At 41.1% G+C, this 14,585-nt stretch overlaps 1 protein-coding gene across 1 annotated transcript; it reads left to right on the forward strand.

Moving 5' to 3' along the window:
* Window positions 1-2: 2 nt before the first annotated feature.
* TCTN3 (tectonic family member 3) lies at window positions 3-12,177 on the forward strand (the record flags this gene model as incomplete). Its single annotated transcript, XM_026851573.1, has 13 exons — window positions 3-37; window positions 686-804; window positions 2,175-2,305; window positions 2,630-2,738; window positions 2,808-2,926; window positions 4,172-4,207; window positions 4,602-4,676; window positions 4,778-4,903; window positions 5,868-5,963; window positions 6,234-6,331; window positions 6,915-7,080; window positions 7,836-7,973; window positions 11,434-12,177. Coding segments are annotated over 13 exons (1,470 nt in total), but the record flags the coding sequence as incomplete, so codon positions are not given.
* Between the last annotated feature and the right edge of the window lie 2,408 nt (window positions 12,178-14,585).

Here is a 14,585-nt window from a genome sequence, read left to right on the forward strand (position 1 = left end):
GGGCTGCCGGCTCGTCCCGCCTCGCCGGCGGCAGCAGGTGGGCGGAGGCCGGGCTCCCTCCGCGCCCAGCACGAATCGCGGTTTAGCCGCGTTAGTCTCGCCGACTCGTTTTCCGCGCCTCTCGGGCACGTGGCACAGTTTGATTCCGAGTCTGGGCTTGAAAAACCTTACCGAGGCCAGCGTTTTAATGGCTGCGATAAAGCAGGGCTTGATTACTCTGTGATGTTTGCAGTGGGAGCTAGAAAGTCTTATCAAAGGAAAAAAGAACTTTAATATACAGTTGGGAGACAGCACAACAGTTACAGACTGCTAGATGCTGTCAGTGGGGGAGATAGCTTTAGCTATTTGGGGAGCAAAATCCGTGGGTGAACCCTGTCTTTGCAGACTGCAGTTGTAAGGAGGACTGAGAGAAGCTGTACTATGTGGACACTGAATTTCTTTACTGCTTTTTGTTCCAGGGAATTCTAGAGTGATTTCTAAATATACAGAGTATCCACAAAGTTACTACAGTGACAAGATAGGCTCTCTGTAGTTGATTATCAGTGCAAATTATTCAATTAACTCATGTAAGCTGATGAAAAGTAATACTGTGTTCTGTTGCTGACATTTAGTGATGTAAAATATGAAATTACACAAAAATAGCCTCTTTACCAGTTTTTGGGGTGGGGAGGGCTTGTCTTTCCAGGGCCGTGAGTCAAATGTGTGTGGAAAAATCGCTGATGTTCAGAAGTAACACCCCTTACCCTACTGACACCATTGCTGTGCCTGATGGACATGATCTGTTCTGTGTGCAGCTGGATGACTGTAAGTAACCTTTCTTTCCACATGTTTAATTCATAGCTTGCCTCTGCTTAGGGAATCTCCTTTTAAACTTACGTGTTATAATTGTTACTGATTATTTGGGCTGTTACAGTTCCAGAGAGACCCTAGTGTTCTTTTTTGCCTTTTTCTACGAGATTAAATAGTCTTTATAGCAAACATGCTTTCTTGAGGAAACTACACTATGAACAACTTCTATATACATTTTTCTCTGAAAACTTAAGCAGTTTGAATATTTCAAGTTTTGCTGCAGGAGGCCTTCCAGTTTTCAGGTGTATTTTGCACATAAAGAACATGAAGAAAATAAATGGTTCTGAGTAGCACAACTCTGAGTGTTTTCTTTTTCAGTCTAATCATTATATCCTCAAGTGAATAATGTTAAGCTGCTCTGTATACCTGGTTTTGTGAACCTTGCAGGAGCTTAATACTCCATACTAATGGCTTTTATCTCCTTAAAAGATTTAATTAACTGACTGACTAATGCTGTCTTCAGATATAAAATAGCTTTTATTTCTGCTTGCTGCTCTGTACATCTGAGGATCAGCTCTGCTCTCAAACAGCAGAATTACACTGAGAGTTCAAGTTAGGTTCCTCCCCCCCCCTCCAACCTACTAGACTACCTAAATTCTTTTTGGTACTGCTGTAATCAAGGATACTGCCACTCATTCCTGTTGTTGATATGATCTGTAGTCCTCAAACTTTGTACGATGTTTTATTTGGCTGTGTTAAGAAGTTTGTTGTTTGAACCGGTCTATTAGGATGAGTCTACATAGTATGTCCTTAATAATTTGCCATTTTATGACTAAGTGTTCTAGCAGTAATAATTTAACACACTGTTACCATACTGAATACCACTGGGTCAGGAGGGTGTCACTGCAGGATACCAATAGAAAGTCTGGGTTTTTCGGATGCTTATTCTATTCATACTTACTTTGAGTTTTACCAGCCTTAATTATTTTGAATCTGTTAAACGTTGCTTTTAGTGAATTCACCTATTGGTAATGTTTTGTCATTAAAATGTCATGTGTGCCTAATTTGGGCATCTTACAGAAATGGGAGAACATATCAAGATAGTTGTCTTAAGCAGTTTTCATGCTTTCTGGAAAGTCATATTTATGTATTAGCACCCGTTTCTCATGAAACTACAAAATAGTGCTCATGATACAATCCTGTTTACAGCTCATATTAGCCTGTTAGCAGTGTTACTATGGATTAATTAATATAAGGTACTATCTACCTTATAATTACTCAAGTTGTTCCTTTTAAAAATATTGGCACAATATTTTTTCTTAGATTTATGTTTTCTGGTAATTTTATATTGGTGGATTTTTTTTTTTCCTCTTTTCAACCTTTAGCAAAGCTGAACTATTTCCAACAGCCGCAGGGTATCAAAGAATCTGATTTTTCAAAGTTCACAGAGAAGTATGCCAAACACTCTTTCTTAGCACCATCAGAAGTCCAGCCATCATTCTCTGCCTTTTACCGGGTGAGTTGAAAGAAAATAGCAATTAGTTTGCAGATACACTTTTATTAAAGCTATCTGTAATGAGAACTAATGAGAACAGGTCAGAAGATTCTTATTTTTCTACCTATAATCCATATTATCCCTCAAGTTGTTTTGTCCTTTATTACGCAAAAAGTTTCTGATTAGTTTTCCTGTATTTAAAAGTTTGGACAACCCTTTATACAAAACTGGGTGTACTCTAAGGAGAAGTATAAATTTGCCTCTATGCCCTGATGATGTCCTCACCTTGTGCTTGGCCTTAGTATTCCAGAGTCACTTTGTGATTTCTCCAAATTGTCTTTTCAGGCTGGAGATCCAATCCTAATCTACTTTGATTCATTGTCTGTACTGAGCACGCTTAGACAGCCAGTAAAAATGGGAGCCAGTGGACTTTGTGCTGATGGAAATCCTGCTGGTTAGTAAAGGGGAAGGATTTCCTAGGGTGGTTTGCTTCTGTTTTATCTGTTGTCATGTCTTAACTCAGGCTTCCTGGACAGTAAAAGCACAAGCTGTACTCGGATTTTTGCCAACTTGAGCAAGAGCTGCATTACTGACCCTGTCCTGGATGCTGCCTCCTACTACCGTGACTTCACTGTGCTAAAGGTGCGTGTTGTATTTCTTCCTTTTGCTCAACATCTTATTTGCTTGACTATTCATTGCTTCCATTGCAACTTCAGTTAACTGGAAAACTAAAGTTCATCTGGTATGTCATCCCTGATCTCCCGATTGTTAAGAACTTCTTGCTGGAAATCCTGTTAAAAATGTCATGATTGGTGATAATACCTCAATCCAAACTACTTTCCCATAAATTTCAGTTATTAGCAAACTCTTAATGCATTTAACAGGTACTTCATTGATACTTCATAGTTTTAATGGCTTAACTAGGACTCTCTCACACTTTAAACAGACTGTTTATCGAAGTATTTCTATCTGTTCCATCAACTTGATCAAACAAGCAATGCATGTTCTTAGTAAAGAATGGGGATTTGTCTTACACGTTATCTCCAAAATCATACTGAAGGCCAGTTATCAATGTTAGCTCTATGTGCATTCATAGATTGAATTCCACATCAATTTCCCCATTATTTATTTTGACAATAATTTCATAATAATCGATTTATTGTTCTGGCTTCATCGTGTTGGTTTTACTGTATGTGAACATGAGAATATCTCCTCTTGCCTTCTAGAGCTTCTCTGCTGTTCCAAGATAAAACTGCAGTGTAAATATTAACACCTCATTAAGGCTAATGACTCGGTTTACCCTTACACTGGAAATCTAAATCTACATAACTAGTAGAGAGTCTTCTACTGATCACATTTAACTCATGTTTTCGGGATTTTTTTTTTTTCTTTTTGTCACTGTGACCAAAATTTAATTGTTCCTTAAATGGAAGCTGAAGTAATTACTTGATTACTTGATTGGATGGACAGGTTGGATGGGGCTTTGAGCAACTTGGTCTAGTGGAAGGTGTCCCTGCCCATGGCAGGGGGTTTGGAACTAGATGATCTTCAGAGTTCCTTCCCACCCAAACCAGTCTGATTTCAGAAGAGGAAGCTCCAGGAATGGATCAAAGATGCTGATACTTTAAATTATTTGCATTCTGCAGATCAGTGACAAGAATAAAACTTGTCTTCTGATGCTCTAAAAATGCTTTCTGTAGATTATGTCTGTGATTTCTAGATCACAAATTGATGACAAGTTTTGCACGTCTGGAATAAACAAAGTAATTTTTGTCAATATAATATGTAGGCTCTATTTAGGGATGGTTTCATGACTTTAGGCACTTGCAAACCCAGAAAATCAGTTGGCTTTTTGGTGTTGCATGTTGTTTTCTTTGTTTTCTCCAGGTCCCAATTAATGACACCATAGTGCAGTCCATGAAGGTCAGTCTCTATTGCCCATAAAAATAATTTTTGATTCTGAAATAAAACTCATCGGGAATCTTGGGCATCCATAGTAATGCCCATGGTTTGGGAACTTGGAAGAATGGGAATGTTGTGTCTGAGACAAGATTTTTTGGGCAAAAGTGTGACATTATAGAGAAAAAAATTGGGATAAAAGGAAAGATGTACTTTTAAATGAATGGGTGTAGATAGGGCTAGAGTCACAGAGGTAGCTTATTTTCTTAGAAAAAATTTGGCATCTGGAGGAGAGTGATGTGTTCACAGATCACAGCTTCCCCAGGAACCTGACTTGGATGAAAAAGCAGTGGAAAAAGAGTAAGAAAGGCACACTTCTTTTAAACATCTGCTAATTGTTAGTATGCTTACTCTCTAGGTAAAGGTCGCAGCAGTTGCACCTCCTGGAGCTCCCCACATGAAAGACAACACATGTAACAATGTTGTTTCTGAGGTATCTGAATCTTCCTTCCTATGGACAGCTCAACACTAGCTTAAAGTCATTGCCCTATTACCTGACTCTGACTCCGATTCTTCTCTGAATTGGACTTTCAGGTGATCTACGAGATAGAATTCAGTGGCACACATGGGATTCAGAGTGTTTCTGTCCGGTTCAAAGTGAGCAACATCTCTGGGAATTCAGGATCATCTCTACAGCAGCACTTCACTTTGCACTTCTGGGTCAGTGCCCCCATCCTCCCCAGGCACTTATCAAGTTTGCAGGCTGTAGTTTGTGACCCAGTTTTGTACAGATGAGGTGGGAAAAGGTTAGAGCAGTGTTACTGTGGTATGGTAGTACCAGAACCCTGGGACGCAGCTGGCGGTCGAAGGAAGGAGGGGGATCTGCTCTGCTCTCAGGTAAATCATGTTAGTAGAAAAATTCAGGCTCGGTGCAAGCATGCAGTCTTGCACTGTACATGTTTGAAGGAGCTGATTATTTTTATCTGATTATTTTTTGGTGGTGTTTTTTTTTTTTTTTTTTTTTTTTTTGTGGAGGAGAGAAGGGGAGAGGATGACATCAGGGTCACCAGCATGGGTTTGTGAAGGAAAGGGTTGGAGCTGGTGCTGTATCTGAGGTGTTCAGTATTTGTGAACAAAGTTACTTTGCAGGGGGTGGAAATCTGGGAAATACTAATGTGTGTTGAAGTTCATATAAGTGTTGTCCCACAGAGGCAGTGTAAAGTGGAGTAAGTGGTGACCTCGGGTTGGTAAGTGTACAGCACAACCTTGCTGAAGTCATCCCCAGAGGCTCTCCCCATAAAACAATTTAGAAATGGAATCTGCTGCTCAGAATCAGGATCAGGGCAGGGTTTGTTCTGCAGATCATCTGTAGAATTGCCCAGACTGATGTGTTCACTTCCTTAGAGACAAATGCTGAGCAATATGATTCATCATCCCAAGAACTGTCCAGGTAGCATCCACATTTCAGGGGACTGACGTTTAGTTTTTTTACTTTGTGGACTGCAGATGGCCAGGTAAGAAAGAGGGTTTGGAAACAAATAATGGAGGTTTTAGTAGTGCATAATATTCAGTCATTCAAAAACTGGGTTACATTTACATGTTTGAGAATGTGAATTTGATTTTGAGATGAATGGATCTCGTTAGTGATAATGTTTTTCTCCTCCTTTCTTTCTTCCCCTTGTAGACCAGGACTCTTTCTCATATGTTGCCTAGAAGTGGAAACCCTGGCTACATCACTGGAGCACCACTGTTGATTGCAGACAGTGGTGCCATGCAGCATGTATCCTTTCTCTGCTATCAAGTTTTATTTCTCACTGGGTTTATTGACATCTGGTGCCCTACTGCCTGGACTTTAGAGATTCTACCTTGACCTGTGAGGATACACCTCAGTATTACATTGCAGCCATCAGAGGGCCTTTCCGGTCATGACTGAATTGTAGTCCTGTGATAGGGATAAGGAGGAATGTGGGGTGAAAGGATTATTAAATACAAGTTGGGTGTCCTGTATTGTCTGTTTATGCTTTTGTCTGGCTTCTTGACATGCAGTTAGATGAGCATTTTGTGGAGTGAAGGTGATGGAAGTTGCTCACAGTTCCACAGATACACAGTACAGTTTGGAAGAAATACGAGGACAGGCTGCAAGCTCAGGTAACAACACCCTCTGCAGTCACCCTTCCTGACACATTTGGAAGGTGTGGACCCACATAGCATGTTTTTCCTTAGTCTCTCAAGACAGTGCTGTGGAGCCTAGGTCCTTCCCAGTGAGTCTCTCATATACTCTTAAGAGGACTTGAATGTCAGAGGTGGTGGACCTGGAGAACATTCTGAACACTGAAAGTCTTCTAGGATGTTTTGAGGCTGTAGGCTGCCAGCATGTCTTGGGCAAGAGTAGAGTTTGTATTTGAGGAGTGAATTATAATGGAACCATAAAAATGATTGATGATTTGGATCATTCTTTTGTTGGTGACAGGGCAGGTATATGACCGCTGATGTGACAAGATGGCTAAGGAGCTGACAGTTTTCCTTATCAAGCGCTACCCTGCCATGTTCTTGCTTTTCATTGCGGAGGGGATTGAGACTGCATCCATTTAATACCAATACTTTAGTAATGATTCTGTTGATTCATTACAAGAGTGGAAGAAATACTCATTACAAAAGAAGGATGTTGATAATGTGGGGGTTTTTTGTCCTGGAAATCACTTTATTAAAGCTGTTATTTTCTCATTTCCAGCCTGTCACCAATACTGGAAGAAAATAACTGTAATTACATCCAGCAGAAGTTGTACCATGCTCTTCAGGGAATGAAAAAAGCGGAGGACCTTGCTATAACTGGCAGTGCTCACTCAACCCGGGCAGAAGAGTGGACAACCATTCTGATTCAGAACTGCAGCGTGCAGGTAATACAAATGCAAAAAGACCAGCTGTGAATATTTTTCCTTTCATGTCTTTGTATTGCCTTGGGAAGCATAGGCATGTGAAAAAAAGAACGAGCTTGTTCGTCTGGCCTTACTGTCTTTGTATGACAATCTACAGACTTTCAGGGGTCTTAGTGTCTGTAAGCAGTCATTCTTATTTTGCTACATATTATTAGGATACTTAGTAAACAAAAAAAAACAACCCACTATCATTTAATACCTCTTGAATCCTGATTTTGCTACTTAAATGGGCAAAAAGAGTTTAATACTGAATCCAGTGTTGTATTACCTATTTTTCTAACAGACTTCTCATACTAATATTGCCTGGTTAATTCCTATCAATTTAATGGTTTTACTATTAGCTTCCTTTCTGATTTTCCAGTTTCTAGGGATATTTATATGTTACCTAATAAGGGTAAAAGTTTGCAATCCAAGTACTAATGGAGAAGTGAAGTTCTATTTTAATATATATTAATCTGTCAGAAGATGGCCTAATAGAATGCAATATTCAAGTGGTAGAGCTGATGCAAATTCTGTTTTGAAATGAGATGATGGTGAGATGGGTGTAGCTCTAAAATGAGTGGTTGACCTGACCAGAAGTTATAGGGTTGGTGCAGAAGCAACTGATTCCGGTTCTGTGACTTATGCTATCCAAAATACTAGACTTCGACCGTAATGGCCATTTTTCACCTTCAAAATACTGTGTTAAGATGTTTGGCGTATGTTTTATTTTTCAGGTTGTGAATTGCACTTCTTGTTGCATGGTTCCTGTGACCCTGGAGATACAGATATTGTGGTCTAAGGTGGGCCTTCTGTCCAACCCACAAGCTCAAATACTGGGTGCACGGTACCTTTATCAGTGTCAGCCCCTGAAGGTATGGAATTTAAAACCCCTCCCTCATACACAGTGGTAATTAAATGGGATTCACAGGTTATTTAAGAACCAAGGAATGAAATGGTCCTGACATTACTAAGTTGGGATTTACTGAATTTTAGCAGTGGTCTGGATGCAATAGCAAGAGTTTGTATTTAACAGCTCCATAGAAGAAGGTGGTTTTATGGTCTTACCAGTACTGTCCTTAATCAGTTGTACAACTGGAAAAGGTACCTTATTTCTAGCCCCAAACCGCCTTCTGCCACTTAAGGACTCAAACTTTAAACTTTTAATTATGCTCAGTATAAAGTAGTAGTTAGAAGCATTAAATAACTCTATGTTTATCTAGTTGTCTCTTAAAGCCTTGATAGGGAATTTGAGTTGATATGTATTTGACAGACTCCACAGTATGCTGATAATATGTGCAAGAAAATATTTCTATTCCTCTAGGGGTTCTGAAATCACCAACAGGTAGCTGGGGAAGAGGCTAGTGCTGATGATAGCTGATTTGAAGAATTAGGGGGAAAGGGTGTAAGCCAGAAAGCAGATTATAAGAGAAGAGTACATGACTAAAACATTCAAGACTGTGTTGGATGGGGTTCTGAGCAACATGATCTAGCCAAAGATGTCCCTGCTCATTGCAGAGGGGTTTGGCTAAATGACCTTTGAAGGTCCCTTCCAACCCAAACTATTCTATGATGTTAGCAGGAAGGTGGAGCTAACAGGTCCTCAAAAGAGAATGAATAGTCTTTTTCAGGCATGTGTCAGTGGATCCCATTTTGGTGCAGGACTGGATTCCTGACTTCAGAAAGTCTTTTGGGCAGCACATGTATTTCAAGGCTTATACTGCTCTTCCAGGGCTTTAGGGGGAACAGCTGACACCTGCCCATGGCGTTCTCATGGCAGTGAGGTACAACAAAGCAAGCATCTGTCTGATCTGTTACTACTCTTTGAACTTTGAGACCCAGTTTCTTCTTTGAGACTCAGTCTAAATGAGATTTTACATCACTTGCTTGGATGTGTCTCATGGTACCTCTTAGTCCTCTCTCCTTGCAACATAAATGAAAAGAACATGATAGGAAAATGTTCACTGTGTAAAACATGTTGCCCTGAGGCAAACGGACACCCCTGCCCCACAAAAATATTTTCTAAATCTGAGCTGTTACATGGCTCCATTAACAACACTTCTGTATGAGGAGGGAGACTTGCATTCCTAGTAAAAGTGCAGGGGACAGGATTAGGCTAGTAAAAGTGCATGTAAGGATTAGCCAATCTAGAACTGTGAGATTCAGATTTCATCAGTTTGAGCAATGGATGCCAGTTACTTTAGAGATGTAAGGTATATTGCAAATCCAATGATAAAGCAAGTTTCCAGCAAGAAAAGAAGACAGATAAAATCAGACCCGATCTCATCAGTAACAATCCACAAATTAGGGTTGTTAGTAAAGACATTTCAGCAAAGGTACCAGTCAGTACTGTACCCAGCAGTTAAGAATTACAGCCATTTGCAAGCGTATCAGTGAGATCACCAATGTGTGCTGTATATATCTTTACTTCTAAATTATGTCAATTCCTAGTTCTAGCCTACAGATTCTCTATCCAAGAACTGTTCATTTTTGAGAGAAAACCTTTTCCTTTAGACCACGCTGTTTCACTGGCGAGTTGCTTTAGTGACTGACCAGAAAACACAGAATCCAGGAAAGACATCCCATTTCCTACACCCACCCACAGTATCTGGTCACAGTTGTATTTGGACTTCCTGAAAATACAAGATGGTCTTCAGTGATGTTGAGCTATACAGGGTGTTGCTTGTGGCTGCCTTCTGCCAGCTGTTGAGGAGGGGTCGTCTATGGGGTTTCTTCCCCACTAATCTCTGATTTTAAGGCAGATTTTGAAAGTCCAGAGTCATTTTGAGGCTTCTTGTTGACTCGGGCAATTGTGCCTACTATGTGTTTGTTTACTTGATAGGAGAATTTATATCCACCGAGGGTGGAGATTCCGATTGTAACTACTCAGCAGTGGTAATTTGTGATCTGGCATGGAGGGCAAGAAGGCCCCACTGCAACAAGAGGTTAAAATGACTGGAACCAGGGATGCCAGAGACAGATTCCTTGCAAGGGAGTGAAGTTTCCCTTGGCCATGAGATAAGAAACAGCCTCAGCATTATCTTGTAGCCATCCTGGAATGGGAACACTCTGGGTCACAAGCTCAGGGGCCGCCTTTGGACAGCAGAGCTGGGTTGGGGATGGACCCACAGCTGGGCTGAGGTGATGCTGATGCTCTCGGGACTGGGGCTGGTGCAAGTGATTATAAGGAATCCGCTCATGATGCGTCTTTGCAGACTCCATGTAGAACCATGTATGATGATTGGAGTCTGCCCAATGCATTGTTTATTACATTTTTCTTTATGTTTAAGCACAAAAGTGTTTTTAAGTTGCCTCAAGAGGTACCACAAAAATTCCCTAACACGAATCTCGTATTTTTCTCTTTAAGAGTCATAAGTTCTGTCTTGGAACTTTTTTGAATGTTTCCTGCACAGCTTTGCTCTAAAGGCAAGCAATGTCCCAGATTGTTTCCAGGGAAGTGAATGCAATGGTGATTTCTCAAATTGGCTTAAACCACTGCAAGTGCAGGAGGTATGCTGCCAGTAGATCCCTCTCTCGAGGTTAGTGTGCAGAGCTGGGAGGCTGGGGCAGGGAGTGAGGCTGCTCTTTTGGCAGTGGCATGGTCTTAAGTCAGCCCAAGCTAGCAATGAAACTCCACACAGCTCAAGGAGCCAGTGTATTGTCTTACAGCATTCTGTTGAAACAGAAAGGAACTGAGGCCTTAGAAGTTAAGTCCTCAGTTCTGTCTTTACTAACTGACCTACCCATCTGTCTCCTTTCTGAAACACTATCCTAAAATGTGAGAAATTAGTTGTTGTATTGGGTCCTTGCTTTATTTTATTGATATTTTATTGAAAGGATCAAATCTTGATGCAGTCCTCTCTGTTTCTGGCAGAAATCACCTGTTCAAAGGGCCAGATGATCTTATCTTACATAAAATATATAATAATATATTATAAAATTATAATTATAATTTTATAATTTTATAATTATAAAAAATAAAGCTATCTTTGCTTATGTTCTTGTTACCCACTAGCTGATACATCTTTCCTCTGAATAGAAGACTTACTTTAGCAGAGCTTGAGTCACTGCTTCCATTCTGGAGATCTGTAACACATGATGCACAGTAGCTACTGATCTTTCCCGAGACCTGTGCCCTCGATTTACATAATGAGTATCAATCCTAGGGAAGCAGGGTTACTCCACTAAAGATATGTATCTGAAGCACTTAATTCCTACCATTCTGAAGACACCTTGCTTGCCAGTTGCCTACAGTGGGTTTCCATTAGAAAATCAAGGAGATGTGTCTCTTGTATTTAGCTTGCTAAGCTCTTCGTGCTTTCTTTCTTGTTACAGTTCCTAAACACAAGCGTGGTACCTTTAACAACTGTTGTCACCTTCACTGACATGACAGAATGGCCCGAACCTCCACGAGGCCAGCCCCAAGTGCACTGGAAACTCCCATTTGACATCTTTTTCCCATTCAAAGTGGCAGTTAATTTGGAAAGAAGTTACAGAGATGATCTGGCTGCCTGTTTTTTGTTGATTCTAATAATATCTAGTATTCTCTGCTTTTGAAAAGTCAAATAGATGGGGGCCTGTACTTAAAGTTTGGTAAGTTGATAGATCTTACTTACAGATCATAGACTTAGACACATAGACACATAGATCATAGATCTAGACAAAGCCACATGACCAGCTTTTGTCCTGTGTCCTGTCATGCCTCTGTTCTCCGTATGCACTGTCTGCAAACCTCACTGCAGTGAAACACTTGAGGGATGGAGGGATCAAGAGACGGTGCGTTAATGAGGAACAAGGATGTTAAAAGGAACATTACATGTTTCCGGAAACTGAATGTTTTTTCTAAACCAAGGAGTATGGAGAGAGGAGCAAGGTTCATTCAGTCATCTTGCTGCTGGAGAAGCACCTCATTTTTCTACCTGAACTAACTGACCACTTAAAATATAGGAGCCGTCCCAGGCAGCCTGAATTACATGTCTGCCAGTCACCTTTAACCTGTCAGTGTTACGTGACAACCATCTCTGTGACAGTTTTTGACTCTTATTTTTCATGTCTTTTCAAATACAGATATTACATTGAGTTTTGTGTTCTAATCACTGTTTACATTAGCAATAGTGTTACACAAAGCAAAGTAATTGCAAATGTTCCATCCTCTGAAATTTAACTGAATTTTAGTTGTTTGTCAAGGCAGCTTCCTTCCTGATCTTTTTTTTTCTTGAAGAAACAGGCCCAAATATGGCTTTGCCTAGATAAGGCACATTCTCTTGTGGCTCCAGATATGAACTGGACTGATAATGATAGCCACTGAAATTCTAGGTGGCACATCAGAGACAGTTGTAAACAGTCCTAAAGAAAAAAATCAACTTTTTGCTTGGAAGAATTTGTAGATGTGTTATGAGACTGAAGCTTACTGCAGTACCTTTCCTCTGGCTCAGTCTCTAGAACCAAAATGTAAGTTTATTGGTTTTGAAGTTGAAGGCGATCTTCTCATTATCTAGTCTGCTCTACTGCATCACACAGGGTAAGGAAATTTGCGCAATCATTCCATGAAGTTGGTGGACAACAGTATGTTTTTTAGCAAAGGATTTATTATTTATCTTAAATTCTTCAGGTGGAAAAATCTGCCCCATCTAATGTCAAGGACTCCAGTGGAATCAATAATGGACAACCTTGCCCTACCTTTAAACAAAACGTTTCTTGTTTCTGTACCTATACTGTGTATAGCAACTTTGTTGCTCTTCCTCATTACAAACTTAAAACAGAAGGGTGCAAAAAAACCCCTGGAAAACTTGTAATTAGTCAGGATATCAAAGATGATAACCTGAATAAAACAAAATCACAGCCCATCTAAAACATGTAGCTTATGGGGTAACTTCACATCTTTAACTTTCCATTGTTTGCATGGTTTATTAGCTTGGAAAGAATTCTGTGCTAGTGTCTGCTGCTTCCATTGCTTCTGATTCCGGGGCAGCCCATGAAAGCCAGTGGGAACATGTGAATTCTGCTTTTATACGTGGCTGGTGGTATCAGTACAGCAAAAAGCTTTGATTTTAGATAGACATGGCTTCTCAGCTGTGCCCATAGTATCTTTGCAAAGCTTTCAGCAAAACACAGTTGTAGTGTATGTCACATGTACTCTCGTGCTCCTAATTTGTGCATCCAGGAAATTAATTTAGAGGTGACAGTAACTGAATGGAACAAAGGGTTAGAGGGAGAAACTTGCCAGATGTCACATTGCCAAGTGTGTCAGGATATGACTTGAATTAAAAGGGTCTGGCATCTCAGTTTTCTGCATTATTGAGGTAATTCAATTAGGTGACTGTAGAGATTCTTTTTATTGTAAGAGCTGCAAATACCTGGTAGTGCTGTAAGAATGCATTGCCTTACTATTGTAATTCCCTGTCATGTCCCTAACCCCCAGCATGTCATGTTTTCTAGCACACATTTGGCTCATCTGACATTTCCTTGTTGCGGGAAATGGGGCTGAAAATACCCTTGTCTGTAACCTGGTCTCAGCTGACCTCGGGCATGTTCAGTTCTAGCCCTGCTCTACCACATGGGTGTGGGTTTAGAGTCTGCAGTTCTATATGGCAGGTTATTTCACTGTCTGCTTTGTCATGTTATGTTTTTCCCCACTTTTTGAACTTAAATGGCCTCTGTTGCAACCGAGTATCAGGCAACAATGCCACACACAAAGTGGAGATGTATGTCAGATATACAGAACGGGGTATTTAATACTCCGTGTCAAAGGGCTGAGACAATGCTACCTGATTTCTCTGCTGCCAGCATTCTGTCTAGACCACCTTTCCCATGTATCCTGTCTGTTTTGAGGCAGTAAGTTGTTTTTACACTGAAAACTGCAATTTCAGATTGCAAAGTAGGAGCAGAGATACAAAAAATGAATTAAGTGCATTCTTAGCAGCGATGTGAATTAGGCTGCCCACCCCGCTCTTAGTTCAGATCTCTCAGTGGTGTTGTCACGCTGTAAGCGAATAGCAGAGTGTTTTCATTCTTGCTGTCTGAACGAGTACTGCTTATTTTCACTGTAAATTCCTCCTGCCATCCAGCAAACAGTGAGAATGTAAATGTCTGAAATATTCTGAGATCATTCTCCCTTCTGTAAAGTAAGAATACACATACAATGCAAAGGAAAAGCTAAAGAAGACATCTTAAAGATTTCTGTGAGCTCCTCAGCGTGGATCCATCGAATAATGAGCCACGGTCAAGGTGTTGGCCGAGCTCCGGGCGCGGTAGCCAAAGGAGCGGTGTCGGACCGTGCCCCCGGCGCTCGCCGCCCTCCCCGGGCTCATCTCACTTCCCCGGTGTCGCTGCACCCCCACAGGCCTTGGGGAACAAAGCAGCTCTGGCGGGAACGCGCCGCTGCCGCGCGTCCGCCGCTTCCGGGCAAGGTCCCGCGGGAGCGCGCGGCACCGCGCACTGTGTCACCGGCGCCGGCGACGACCCCGCGCCGGCGGCCGCTCCTGCAC

This window comes from Athene cunicularia (genome assembly GCF_003259725.1).
Source record: "Athene cunicularia isolate RWA chromosome 6 unlocalized genomic scaffold, athCun1 chr6_part1, whole genome shotgun sequence".
NCBI lineage: Eukaryota > Metazoa > Chordata > Aves > Strigiformes > Strigidae > Athene > Athene cunicularia.